We start from the raw sequence: 15,363 nt of genomic DNA, 5'->3' as shown, positions 1-15,363 counted from the left end.
CCAATCTGAATATATTGATCTGATCTTGAACTAGGACAGATTTCTTCAATGTAATGACTGAGGTTTGCCAACCTTATAAATTGTCCTCATGAACAGCCTCAACACTGCACTGTCACCACACTTCTAGGACACAGTCAATAAGAGATTTGATGCTGTCAACATGATGACTGGTTAGGGCACTTCTTGGTTGTAGCTTAGGGATCCAAACAACCCTTAAACAGTAGACCCTAGCTCCTCCTTTTTGTGGATTCTTCTGCCCCTCAAGAACAACACTAACATGCCCAAACAGTCCTCAAATAGGCCACGCTGTCACCTACAGCAATGTGGCATTATGACAATAGCTTAGATGACTGTAACTAGGTCTCTTAGAGCTGCGTATAAGGGCTTCTCCTATTGCGGCTTAAGGCACAACTAGACAGCTGCTTGAGACCTCCATTTGCTATGGATGGAACCTCCTTCTTTGACTGCGGCTAGGGCAGATTAGGACTGTGGATTAGGGCCTTCATGAATTATGTATAGAGCCTCTTACTTGCTGCTAGTTAGGCCTCCTTAGACTACGGCTAGGGCACCCTTAAGTCTGTGGATTATATCTCTTCCTTAACGCTGCTAGAGCTCTCCTTTAACTGCGGCCAAATCTCTCCCTTACCTACGGCTAAGACTGTTCCTTACTGCGGCTAGGGTAAGGCAAGATCTCCCTCCCTTAAGGACTGCATATAGGGCAGCATTAGCCCTTCCTTGACAGCGGATTAGGGCACAACTGACCAACAACTTGAACTCCTAGTTTGGACAGCGACTAGGGCATCTTATCTCCATTAAGACAGCGTATAGAACCCTTCTTGACTGCAGCCAGACTGTCTCCTTTCCTCCTGCGTCTAGGGCTTCATCATCTAGACTCTCTTTAGGGCAGCATGTAAGACTCCTCCATGACTATGATTACGGCACTCTGTCTAGATCTCTCTTTCACCAAAACCCAAACAAATGAAGAGAGAGATCACAAGAGATGAGTGTGTACAAAATAAATTGAAGTCCTCTTCTATTTATAATAAAACGTTGAGGATAGGTTGGGGTAACTTGGTTGCTGGCCCACCTTGACGAATTGTCCCATAACACAAATAAATTCATATCTCCATGAATACATGTCGGAATCGGATGATCTTTAGATCAATCCTATACCTCTCGACGAGAGGAATCCAAGAAAAATATCAACTGCCATAAATAAGAAGACCCTCATGGAGTTTGGCCTTAGTTTCCAATTTTAACATCTGTGGAGAGGGACCGAGAACCCTGTGGAAAGAGGGTAGAGACCCTAAGGCATAGCCCTATGGAAAGAGGGTCGAGACCCTAAGGTAGAGCTATGTGGGGAGGAGTCAAGAACCCTATGGTATAGCTCTGTGGAAATGGACCGAGACCCTGTGGTTGATCTGTGTGGAAAGAGATTGATCTTTGTGGCACAGTGTGAATTCATAGGCAGAGGACAATCTATTGACTTTGTTGCAAAGCTTCTTTGGACAGAATAGTGGAGGGTTGACTTCATCTTTAGAGTTTGGTTGATTTTGATGTGTCTCTTGTGGCATTGATTCTCTAAGGAAAAGGTTGGCTAGGTTTTTCCCCATTATGGGTTTTCCCAGTGTAATATCTTGTGTTCCTTGTTTGGCTTCTTCTACACGGTTCTACTATTATTGTATTGTTGACGTCTGATGTATAATTTGCTTAATGATGTTGTTTAAGAATGTGCAAAAAGATCAGTTAAAACATCAAAATAGATTATCAATTAAGAAGACAATGTAAAAATCAGCACCTTATACTTAAGTTGAGCCTTTCCCTTAGAAGCCTCTTGGTCATCTTTGTATCTTCATACCGTGGATATACCTTATAGGTGGCCTTTTACCAAGACTCCTACCATTGGTGAAAGTTTATAAAGAGCAAGGGGTTTTGGTTGTGGTGACAATGGGCCACTACCCCATTGTTGTCCCTTGTTATAGTTATAGCCCTGTAGGGCAATCATCTCCAAGGCCTGCTAGATTTTGTGGCAACAGTCATCTTTAGGTTGTTCTCACCAAGATTTTATTGAAACTTAGAATTTGGATTATGAGGATGACTCAACCCCCCCCCGGGGCAATGGCGCTAAAAATGTCGTCGCAAAATCTAGCAAGACTTGTGAGGTGACTCACAAGGCAAGGGCTAGACCTTATGGAACTAATAACAAAGGATTGCCATTGTCACCTCAACAATCTTCCTTCTATTGTCTAGTAGAATTTCTCCACAAGTAAGGTTTCCCTATATTTTTTTTTCTCGACAAAGACTAAATTCTATTAACTGAAAAGTAAAATAATATTACAAGGAGTTGAGGCCTCAGATAACAGTACCCGAGAGCACTCAACGCAGCAAAACTGCCCCAGTATAGAAAGAACCTGGGAAGACCAGTTACAGAAAGCTAGAAAACATATGTAGAGCCCAGAGATAGACCAGTAGAACATAAGAAGAGACATGAAAGCAAGATAGACATTTTCCTTGGCTAACCAGAAGATCATTATACTGCCACTGCCCTGGAGGGAAACAAAATCATCTGGTTGAAGATGCTGAACCATGACTGCAAACAAAACTGCCTGGAAGTAGTCATCTGAAACGTCAGCAAAACCAAAAAGAAAGTTTGAACAGACCCAGGTGGCCTTAAACATCCACGTCCTCACTAGGAGGCATCTCCACTACCGGACACGCACTGCCAATCCACAAATCTTCGCTTCCAGCCTTCTCGCCCGCTGGGTTCGCCATGGGATGATTAGTGGCTTTGGAATTCCCTTCCCCGGCCACCGGGACAATGTCTTCAAGAGGCGGAGTAACGCTGGGAGCTTCATCCTTGCCAAGCCTATCTCCCTTTCGTTTCTCCGGGCTTCCCCCATCCGTAAATTGCTCACTGCTTTGAGAAGGCTCAGGAGCCACGCACATCAGAGGATAAAGCTGGTTTTCTTCTTCCGAAAGGATAATTGTGATATGAGCGGTGATCAATGGCCTATTAAGATTGCTTTGGAACTTGAAATGAGTGGTTTGAAACGCACTATTCAGAGTTGGCTTGCGAGCGGGGCTAGGAGGAGGCACATTCACCGGAGAGGAGGGGAGATTGACAGGAGACAGTTCAGGGTCCACAGAACAGCTTGCCTTCGAACGCCTTCGGCTACCTCGGCGCCCCCTGGAACGATTCCTCACACTCTGGCGAACCATATTGAGGTGCGTAGGGGGAGGCACAGAACAACCAGGGACAATGACTGGAGGGCAAAAAGACTGCACCAGGAACCAATTCGAGCGCACAAAGTAGGCCTGAGAGGAAGGTGAGGGCCGCCCAATTCGAAATTCCAGAGCAGTAGAAAGCTTACCACTTATAGCAGAGTTTAACCTGCCATCAAGACCCTTAACATAATAATACCGCCTCCAAGATAACGGAGTACAGGCATGAAGCTTGCCTCTGTGAGCAGAGACCTGCTTTCCCCCAAAATCCGCAGCAAACCAGAGCCTGGAGCACGAAGACTGAACACTAATTGTGAAGAGAATAAACGAGAGCACCATGATTATAACCACCATTGCTTCACTTCGAACGGAGCAAACCATTAATGCAGAGATCCTACCAAATCTGCCCTTCTTAAGTTTATCCTTCTTGCGCCGGGTGAAATCTGTAAAATTTTCTGTTTTCCCAACTCGGTTTTTAGTTTCACCTTATTTCTCCCATATAGTTAAATGCCCTTTCCCATATCCATACATTTAACAACTGGAAAAAAATAATAAATAAATAATAATTAAATTAAATTAAATTAAAAAATAAAAAATAAAAAATAAAAAATAAAAATAAAAATAAAAAATTGCTGAAAACACAAATTCTGGAAATTTTTCAGAATGTTGAAAATGTAGAAATGAAAAAAAAAATCAGCAGTAACAAACAGTCATTTAACACATTTGAACACTGTGATTTTTGGTCAATGTGACCCTGGAAAAACCCCCTACAACTCTTGGGGAAAACCAGTTTGAGAGCTCTTCTTTATTTCTGGAAAAATGCCTTTTTACAGTGAAAATATTCAGCAAAAAATCAGCAAACAAATTTACAACTTATCTCTTTTTCCTGCCTCACAGTCAAGCTGGAAAAATGTTGTACGGATGTACGGACTGTATGGACCGTACTGACTGTACGGACTATACGGACTGCCGTACGGACTGTATGGACAGACCTCGATTTTTGTGCAAAAAATCAGCTGCCTCGATTTCTGTGCAAAAACAAATCTGCCTTTTACTATTTGCTCAGCAAAAATCTGCCTTTTACTACTTGCTCACTCAGCTGTAAGGATTTGCTTAAATGATGCCTTGGTATGTGTGCCAAGCTGCTGTCTCCTTCTCCTCCTTGTCCAGAAATCTCCCTTGCTCTCTTGCTCTCTCTCTCTCAATCTGCTCATGAAAGAAAATGAATGATCTTTTCCTCCTTTTCCTCCCTTAATCCAACCCTAAGTGACTTTTGGGTGATCCCTAAATCCAATGGCTGAAATAGATTTAGATCTATGGCTGAGATTAAATGCTCATTTAAATCTCACTTTCTATTTTTTAATTCACCCCACTTTAATAAAGACCCACTTAGTCATTTATTTCCAAAGTCACTTTTCCTTTCTAATTTTTCATTGACTTTATAAAAGTCACTTTAAAATTAGAATTTAGTAACTTTATCACTTAAAATCACTTTTAAATTAGATTTAACTTTATAAAAATTATAAAGTCACTTTAGGAGAAAAATTAAATTCTTTTGGACACTTTTCCCTAGGCCAAAGATCAAAGCCTTAAGGAACCACCTGTCCTTCGGTACCAAATTTCAACAAAATCCTGGGAAGCCACGCTGCCCTGCAGCTGGCAGTACCAACCCTTACTGTCTGTCATGAAGAGCATTAAGTTCATTAATTTCACCTGCATCCGGGGGGGTTCCCTATATTCACGTATAAGGCTTTTCTAATTAGTAAGCTCAAGGTGATATGAATAGGCTAGGGAAACATACTTTAAGGCTAAAACAAGATTAAATATTCTTTATAAAGGAGCAAGAATTCTAACCCTAGACTAGCTAAGGACTAGTGCAAGATAGGGCTTCTTCATATGCAATGATATAGGAGTATCTAGGCACGTAAAAATCACAGGAAGGGTTTCCTTAATGATTAAGATCAACAATGTAATAGGGGAAACCCTCAAATAGGCTTCACGTTGAAGCCTCGCTAGAGACTAGGGTTTTTAAAGGCACAAGGGGATTGGAAATGATGACATCAACCCTAATTAGGGAGGCTTCACCACAATCAATGTTAGAGTTTGCATTTAAAAGGTTTAAGGAGCAAACCCTTGGAATTTTATCCACAAGCATCCACTCAAAATTACCTTATAGCAAATTGGCCCTAGAAAAGCCCTAGCCCGAGAGAGATAAAAAGAAAGGAAAATATTTTAGTAATTTTTTATCAACACAAACTTGGCCAGTGCCTAATCCTTCTTGGGCAAATGGAGCTTTGGAGCAAAATTTTAAAGGAAAATGAAAAATGACTAAAGTAAATGGGGAAACAATTTTCCTCTTGTAAAAGCCTAGCTATCTTTTTCAATGAGGGGAGAAATTAAATATAGAAGATGCACCCTAAGAATTCTTCTATAGGTCTCAGAGAAGAATAATTTTATTATACAAATTTTAACCAAAATTTCCACAAACAATATGCATTTACTCATGGAGCATTTAGAAACCCTAGGAATAAATTCATTCACATGTAAAATATAGAAAAATCAGCAATAAACTTACAAATTCTTCCAAGAAAATCTTTCTTCCAATCCCAGAAACTCGTCTCCACTACAAAAATCAATCTCCAATAATAAGGTGCTCCACAAAATTCACGTGTTTACCAAGTAGCGAAATAGACAAGGAAATTCACACTCTCTCTAAGGAGGTCGTATTCACGTGTGACGATGTTCAGATGAAGTGGAGGGAGTCTCCACTTATATGAGGTCTATACCTACTTTTACAAATAATTAAGCCTACAAGGCTTAAAACAAGTTTGACTTTGAGTGTTTGACAAGAGAAGGGGTTACAAGTCAACCCCATAGCACAAAGCAATAAAATAATCCCATAAATGCCCACATATGTGGGTCGATATCCTCCAAAAGCATGGCATTATCTCCTTTTTTAGCAATAAATGCCACAAGAAGGTGTGGAATGGGCTAAGTAGATGTCACATCCTCATAATCAACTCCGAATACTAAGGGGAAGCTTCAAGAAATGCCTCAAAGTGCCTCCATGTCAAAAAAACATGATTTGGGTGCCATGTTGCCTAAAAATCTAGCAAGCCTTGTGACGGGCCTCACAAGGCAAGAGCCTAGACTCAGACCCAACAATGAGGTGTATGACACTATCACCTTAGCACTCCACCTCCTACTTTTTAGTGGAATTTCACCACACAGGAGGCTTCCTAGCATAGAACACCTACGGGTATTTTAGATTGATAAGATCAAGGTGATAATTTAGGAGGCTTGATCAACGTACTTCTTACTTGGAACAAGGCACAATTCTTTGTATTAAGGAACAATGTACCTATGAAAAAACATAGAAAATAGGGCTTGTAGCCTAGGGTTTCAAGATGTGGCCCAAAAATGGCACATCTAGGCATACATGTTACAAACAAAGGGAAAAGGTTTGCTCTACAAGATATGATCAACCAATGGTGTGACAAACCTTCAAATAGCCCTAAGTTGAATCCTTCATGTAGGTTTAGGGTTTTATCAGCCCTAGAATTACCCAGGGTTGATGACGTCGTGAGACACTTTTTACCATGTAATATGCTAGATTTTGATTTTCTAAGGGCAAGCAAGGTGGGTAATCGCCAAATCAACTCAAATGTTCAAGCCCTAGTTGAATTTGTCCTTAGCACTAGCCCTGGAAAAAATAGAAAGGGAGGGAAAATATAAAGTTTTGGAGTTCTTATCGTTAAGGGGGTTTTCGGTGCCTTTTCCCTATTCCGATCATACAGTCTTAAGAATTTTAATTATGGTAATATCAAATCTTTGAAGGGAATAAGGGGGAAAACACTAGTTTTCACTTCCTAACCCTAGCTATCATTTTATGAGGGGAGAAATTCACTAGAAAAAGGTTCTCAGGGAGGTTTTCTAGGGAGTTCAAGTATACAAGATTAAAAATGCAATAATTACCAAGAATTTCATGTAAACATACACATTTAGACAAGGAGATAGAAATCCTAGCAATATTTCATTACATGCATAACCATAAAAGATATTCAATAAAAATACTCACAATATATCCAAGAACGCACCTTCTTTCAATCCCAAAAAGATGTCTCCACAACAAAAAAGAGTCCCCAATAGCCAAAATCCACATAAGATCACATCTCCACAATTAATGAAGTGCAAAGAGTAAGTCAAGTCTATTCAATAGATGTTGAATTCCACACAACTGATGATTATAAAGTGAGGGAGGTGATCCTCTACTTATAGGGGGTTTATCGCTGCTAATTTATGATTAAAAGCCCCTACAAAAGTCTATTTTTTGAGTAGACATAAAGTAAAATTGGGTTACAAGCCACCACATTGGCTCAACAACAAAATATGCCAAAATAAACCCACACGTGTGAGTCGTAAGCCTCAAAAAGGGATGACATCATGCCATTCTAGAGCTCCAAATGTTCCATCAAGGATATGGAAGGGCTACAAAGGTCTCCAAGCATCATGATCATCCTCCATTTGAGGAAAAATCCTCAAATCATGCCTCAAAGAACCTCCATGTGTCCAAAATCCATTTGTGGGTGATATACATGTTGGAATTTCTAATTCGAACACGTTAGAAACCCTTCATGCACTTTACTAATTTATTCCTACCTACTTGTTCTGTTAATTAACAAGTTATTTACCATGTAAATACTAGAAATAAATACAAGTACATGCTCCACACATTACAGATCATCAACTAAAGGAATAGAAACAAGCACACAAGTGACACCATTGTTTTTGGACTAATGTCCCCGGAAAAACCCAATGCCGGAAAACCGGTGCAGCTATCTGAGGGTTTGAATTATTAAGCAGTTTCAGAATACAATCTGGGTGCCAAATCCGTCTCACCCAACAGAGAAAAATCTCGGCAGTAGTACCTCTCTACTCGGAAGCAGATATTCCAGTTGAAATCTCGAATAAACACTCTGGCAGCTTCACAGCTCCAATCTGCCCCACGAAACCCCAGCGTCAACCTCTAGGGACTGAATCTTTGTCTATATTTCATCTTTTGTGTGTAATTCACTAATTTGTTGTAATTTTTACTTTTCTAATATATATAATGTGTCCTTTGTGTGTTGTTCCAAGGTTCGTGTGATACGTGTCGAATACTCGTATTTCCATGTCCTTCGTATCTCATGTCATCATGCCAAGTGACTTAGCTAACAAGTGAATGGGCTATCATCTAGAGTTAAGTGGTTGTGATCCTTAATGCTTTTACTGTATATGCTTCTAATGTTTTATGGCTAGAAGCATTTATTTCTTGTATCTTTAATATTAATGGAAAGGATATGCACTCTATGGCCTGGGTGGAAGAGATGTGTCACACACATCAACTAAAATGTAAAAGATGGAAGAGATGCGTCACACACATCAACTAAAATGTAAAAAGAAATAACGAAGAATTTCTAACGTCAATATGGAATCAAATATGGCATTCGACGACTAATGTCAAAAAAGTCCACAAAAAGTAAATAAATAAATAAATTGGCATAGATCCATCTTAATCTCGGATCTTTTAAGCCAAGAGATTTTCACCTAGATTTTCTATGTTAGTTTATCGTAAAACAGCCATGCACATTTTCTAAAAAAATTATATCGATGCAAGGTATTGTCAATTAAAAGTGATAGGTGCATAAATATGTACATATATACATACATGTGTGTGTACGAAGTAATCTACATATTGGTATTTAATATGGTGGCTTAGAGACTTCAAATACAAAAGAATCAAACTTCCATGTTGACTTTCCTAATGCAGATTAGGACATCATGGACGTATAGTCCTTGTCTGGTATCTTACAATTTATAGAAAAAATAGAGAGCATTATTCAAAACAAAGAAAGTCAAAAACCATCGATGTGACAACATTACCTTTTGAGTAATAAAGAAGCCTATCGAATCTAAATCTGAAAGAATGGTTCAGTAAAGATTCTAGTGTCATGGGGTAGTATTTTATTATAAAATATTTTACTATAAATATACATACAAAAAATATAATATTCAACCAAGTTCAAGTATTCCATGGACACCAAAACTTTCAGAACACAGCATATTAAGGTCAGTGATGTAGTATTCACTTTATAAAGATCATCCTTGTTGAAACATAACAACGGCCGGACAAGAAGAATGCCACGATCAGCACAGGTACCACTGTAATCGGAGAACACCTGACATACAAACGCCATGCCAGCAAGCCCAGCTACACCACTGTGACGTGAAAGTCTCAGCACCAGCAACTCAGCCTATATAAGTCACAAAGGCATACGTTGTGTAAATGAAACATCCAATTCACAATAAAACATCTCATTAAATTTTGGCTCTGCTAAATCTGTTTCATTAAATGCAACATGTCATTCACCTAGAAAAATAATAATTTGTAAATGTCTAACAGTCAATCTTGAACATAAAATTATGAAACCTAATATGGCATATTGTCACAGAAGATCCTACTTTGACTCGTATATAATCACCACTAGGGAAAAATGATAAAACCTTCTCCTTTCCTTGCCCTCTTTGCCTCCAACCCTCATCAAGTATATAATAATTAAGATAAAATAATCAGATTAATGTTCAACGAATGGCAAAAAAGGCAATGGGACTGAAGAAAAAAGTACAATCAGATAAGAATCTGCAGGAGTATCTGAGGCTACTCTGAAAGCATAAAGTAAAACTAATCTAACAGATACATGAAAAATAAAAGAAAAAGCAAGATCAAGTACTGATGGAGAAGAAGAAAAAGGAGAAGGAGCTAGATATAACATCAGCGCCTAGCTCAATATCAACATCATCAATAGAAATATGAGTAGAGAACAGAAAAGGAACAGAGGAGAATCTGGCTACGAATCAAGATAATCCACAATGGAAGCAAAAACATGAGATAACTATAAGCATGTTCAAAGGAGGGATCAAATGAGACTTGATGTGTATCTAAATACAAGCAATGGCAAGGTTGTTGCAAGTCACAGCATAATCAATGGGATCAAATGTATTTAAGACAAGATAATAAAGATCAGATAAGATCATTTTATTTATGTACACTGCATGACCACAAAAGTAGGTGAATAGGACTAAAAATTACATCCAGCCTAGATAAATAGTGCTAGTGCAAAGGAAACCTCCATCAAAAGAAGGTAAAGATAAAGATCTAAGTAGCAAGCAAAAACAAGAGGTACATACTACAAAGTACATGAAAAATGCATAAAAAACTCATAGCAATATAAAGTAATGAGAGAAATGAAGTAAAAAAAGGATTGATGCAGCTAGAAACAGAAGCCGAGTGAGGGAAGTGAGAGGTAAGCCCCTCAGTCATGTCAACTGTCATTGTGAAGGGGTCAATGCATGGTCGGATAATGTCATATGGGTGATGTATGGGCCCCGGACCTGGCTGCAAGTTCCTGGGAGGAGCACTACAGTGAGACGGTCCATCTTTCTTCACATCCAAGGGCATGGGGAAGAAGCTCCAGATGGCTGACCAGCTGCTCAACTAGGCCTGGAGGGTAGTACTCTGTGCAGGGGTGGGGCCACCTCTGGAGTATCCTGGTGCTGATCCCTTTGCTGGACTGGTGGTGTCTGTCCTGTGGTCCGGAGTGGCAGATTTGTCAACTTGGAAAACCCTTGCATTCTCACAAGACCAAAACAACCTCCAATATAACATAAAAAGAGTAAAGATTGCATGGCATGAAAATGTTAGTAGCAGTCCCTCACCATGAAGACAACATAACATCATAATACATCCAACAGCCTTAAAAGATAAGAATTTAAACACCAAATCCTTGAGGAGGTTCCCAGACAACAGGGAATAAAAATGATAATAACAATTGCAGTAAATAAAAATCAATGTCCATCCAGCATTTTGCTTCACGTATTTATGAATCAGTAGGAGGAATGTGTTTTGGGAAAAGATGCAAAAACGAGATGAATATTTGATAAATATTACTAATTACATTTATCAGGTAAAATATTAATGTTTTTGATTTTTGTTTTGTGCAAACATATGCACATTTACACAACCACCTCTATAATCAGGGGAGTCGAGTACATGGCAAATTGTAATAAGTAACAGATTGCAGAAGATTATTGTAACTAGGAGATCCCATCAGGCACTTTAATGCAAAGCTACCCTTTCTAGTCAATGGAGCTTTTCTGCCATTTCACAATCAGCCAGGGTTCATTCAGAATACAATCTTCAATTCTAAGAGAATCTTTGGAGTCTTCAGGCTCGCCTAGAAGACTTTCCAGCTCCTCATTTTGCTCCATTTCTGGACCATCTCAATTTGGTATCAAAGCCTCATGATCAGAGGTCATATCAAGCTGTGGCAGCAGTTTTAACTCTACAATTCTACAGTCTTGGTCACTTCCCTGGCAATGTTATTAGCACTGAACTGGTGATCAAACCGGAAAACCCTCTGAACCGGGAACCAATGAACCGGACCGGAACCAGTAAAAACACCAGACCAAAAAACCAGTCAACCAAAAACACATAAAATACTCAAATTTTAAAGAAAAACATATATATTCATGTGAATCGATAGCAATCCAAACAATTTATACACAAATAAGCAAAAGTTCTCATTTATAGCATGAAAGGGTGCACATAACCAAAATAGCATCTAGTGCAATCCATCTTTGAACCAAAAATACATCAACAAACAAGCTCTAGATGCCCTCTAACATCCAAAAAAAACCATGCTACATATCATCAAAATCATTGCCTATATTGGGATCTTCATCATCAATATCACCCTCTACATTAAAATAAGATAGAAAATGTAATACCCTAGACGAATTTCAGCAAGTATCGAATTACTTATAAATTTAAAAAAAAACAATAATGCATAAAACTGAAGCTGCACCTACCTGAACTGCTCGCTGTCTTCCGGTTTTGCTGCTGAACTGGAGATCCTGAACTGCTGCTGATTTGATCCAATTTCGGGATGGCCAATACCACCCTACCAGACAGAGCAACCTGGTTGCTCGATCCAGAGAAGCTCTCCACAGAGGCTCTCTGTCCCTCCATGCCCAGAACTCAGATCACTCAAAACTCTGCCATTTCAAGTTTACTTCTCCTGTTTTTGCTGATCAATTCTCAATCCTCTCCGGTTTTTCTCCCCCTGCTCCCGGGTCAGGCTGCTGTTATAAATATTCCCCCCTGCTTGGCGGTGGCCGCCCTCCCACTTGCAGCCACCGCCCCTCAGCATTGAAGTTCCTCCGCGATATTTCTTGCAATCAATTTTCAGTAGGTAGGGTAGTCTTTATTAGCTCAGATATTTTGTTTTTACGACCCATTATATGTGATATATATATATTGTGATTGTCATCCCTGTTGTCACGTTATGGCTTAAGTTCATAACTTTAGCTTATATTTATGTATATGCATGACTGTTCTTTAATACATAGTTTAACTTTAATGATATTTCTTATAACATTTTATTTAATATAATTTACAAATATTAAATGTTTTCACTTATAACATTTTATCAAGTATCTGCTATAAATATTTAATGAAATATATATATACTTATAACATTTCAAAATATGTTATAATCTTTTAATGATATATATATTTTTATTAAATGCTATTTGTAAAGTCTAACTATATATACCATAAATTTAATGTGTATATATATAGATATATTCATATATTATAAAGTTCAACATTTTAATTAATGGGTCAATTAGATGGGTTGTTACAGAAAAAATGTAGCATGTCAAGATTTTATTTGAGTGATGGGTACATTTTTTGTAGGGTCATGATAGAGGAGTTTGACAACCAATTCCACTGACATCAAGGTACATAGAGGGTTTGGTGCTTCTTGTTGCCTAAAGTGTACACCAGAGGCACAATGCTCAGAACAGGGGTTGTCACTCTAAATCCCTATCCACTCTGTTTAGACTCTCTCCTAGCTAAGTCAAGGGGTATAGTCCCTAAAGGTGATGATGAAAAGGAAAACTTGTTGGAACAACAAGCCTAGGAGATTAAGGGCAAGGCAATTATTATTAGTGTAACTTGATTATTAAGTAAAGCCACTGTGAGAGTTTATGAGCAATGTATATTAAGATAAACGCAATTGGGATCAATAAGGCAGATACAAAATACAAATGTAACAGACCAGTGCCTATACAATGCTCAATGGAAATTTAGAAATTTGCAAGAAATAGAGGATCAAAGCCACAATAACAACAATGCTGCAAAAAGAGTTAGCACAGAAATTTAAAGACCAAGATAACCAGATATATGAGCAATGAACCTTAAAGAAAGACAATTGCAAGAAAAGATGATATTTCCAAATACTTGCAAATTATAAATTTAACCCACAATCCCAATCACCAATGATCAACAAGGAATGAATGCAATATCTAAACTAATGTGAAATGCAAAATCTTGGTTGATTTTAATTAAAATACCTAGTCTAGATGAATCCCACCTCCTAGCTATTTTGAGGCTAGTCTCTAGAGTCAGTTGTGGAGAGAAGGCAAGGGGAAGCAAGTTACAGCTTGATTAACAATCCCTCCCCTTGAGATCTAACTACCCAATGCCTCCGGTGTTACAGAACTGTGGCTTTGACGACTGCAAGGTCACTATGTTAACCACTAAAGAAGGTTTATCCTTCGCAAGCTACAAAAGAAAAGTGGTACTAACTTGCTTTCAACCAATCTTAAGCTTGGAGGTAAATTTTAAGGATGCAATCTAAATAGGATGCGAGTGTAAGATGATGACCAAGTTAGATAGCTTCAATGACAATATGCTTCAATATAAAGATGTAAACCACTTATAACCAAGCTTTATTGAGATATCAACTTAGATCACAAGGCTACAAGAATTCCAATATAGCAACTCAATGAAGCAAACTTAAGATCTCTTAATGAAACAATGATAACGATAACAACATCAAAAATCTTTAGTTATAGCGTTTATTAGAGTGTTCTTCACATATGAGATATAGAGAATAAGGAGCAAGTGAAATTTAATGATATTAACACAATTAATTAAAAGACAAAGATTGCTAATAGTGATTTCAAAATGATGAAATTCAACAAAAAGATTAAACTACGCAATGCAAATGGAGTAAGAATGCAAATGCAAGTTAGTAGGCAGAAGTAAGTTAGTATGTTAGTTCTCCTTTTGAAATAAGGAGATGTAGGATGCCAAGGGATCTATGTCCCAAGCTCCCCAAGAGAAATTTTTATCTTCTATTAATGAGAAGCAAGACTAGCAGGCAGCATCCGCGGAAATAGACAAGCTTTCCTCTAGGCTAGAGGAAGAGTTTTCTATGTTCACAGATATAACTCCAGGAGTGAGGTGGGGCGGTTTGGTGTTGTAGCCCCAGAGAGCTACAAGTTTGGGCAGGGTCCACTAAGGAGTCCACATCATGGATCATCACTTGGCTACAAGGGCCCATAGTATTCAGTAACAGCATGGATCAGTGTCAGAGATGCAGTCAGATTCCAGGATGACAGTTGCAGACTAGTAGCAGTTAGGTGCTGAGGAGCGCAGTGCAGTGTTGGCAGTAGTACAGAGTGGCATAGTGCAAAGTCAACAGTAGCGTAGATTCTTCAATGACAGTGTAGAGGCTAGTAGCAGTCAGGACTTAGGAGACAGATGTATCATACTAAACACAGTCGATTCAGTATTTCGAATGTTTCTCAATTGCAGTTGTTGCAGTTGCAACAGCAGCAGATGAGAGGGAGTTGCAGTGCAGATGCAGGGTTGGCAGCAGTATGGCAGTATCACCAGCAGCACGGATGTAGAATCAGAGTTGCATAGTGGTTGGTGGGCAGCAGAAGCCAGACATCAACAGTGTGACAAGAGATGGTACAAAGACAAGGTGTTGCGGCAAGGTGTGCAGCACTAGAACACAGTCTTCGGTAAGAGGGAGTGTTAGTTTTTGTAGCATCAGATGTGTTCCAGTCACGAAACTTGGCGAAGGGGCAAGAATACATGATATCTCGATAACCCAAAAATCGTTTCTGGAAATTTCCACTAGAGATGACTTAATTACAATATTAACCTATTTTTTAATGTTTCCTAAGTCTAAACTTAGGAAAACATGGTAATTAATTAGAATTAATTAAATCAAGTTGAGAATTCTC

At 38.7% G+C, this 15,363-nt stretch overlaps 1 protein-coding gene across 3 annotated transcripts in view; it reads right to left on the bottom strand.

The window, feature by feature from the left end:
- Positions 1-15,363, bottom strand: part of LOC149258698 (uncharacterized) — a 416,271-nt gene that overhangs the window by 228,544 nt on the left and 172,364 nt on the right. For all 3 annotated transcript variants that reach the window (XM_089415879.1, XM_089415896.1, XM_089415887.1), the window contains exon 5: positions 9,351-9,515. In XM_089415879.1, coding sequence (XP_089272005.1) covers positions 9,351-9,515 — 165 coding nt within the window. The remainder of the gene's footprint in view (positions 1-9,350; positions 9,516-15,363) is intronic.

This window comes from Pinus tabuliformis, chromosome 6 (genome assembly GCF_031772625.1).
Source record: "Pinus tabuliformis cultivar Carrire ecotype Pingquan chromosome 6, CPIR1, whole genome shotgun sequence".
In the NCBI taxonomy this organism is placed as follows: Eukaryota; Viridiplantae; Streptophyta; class Pinopsida; order Pinales; family Pinaceae; genus Pinus; species Pinus tabuliformis.
This window is presented reverse-complemented; position numbering and strand designations above follow the sequence as displayed.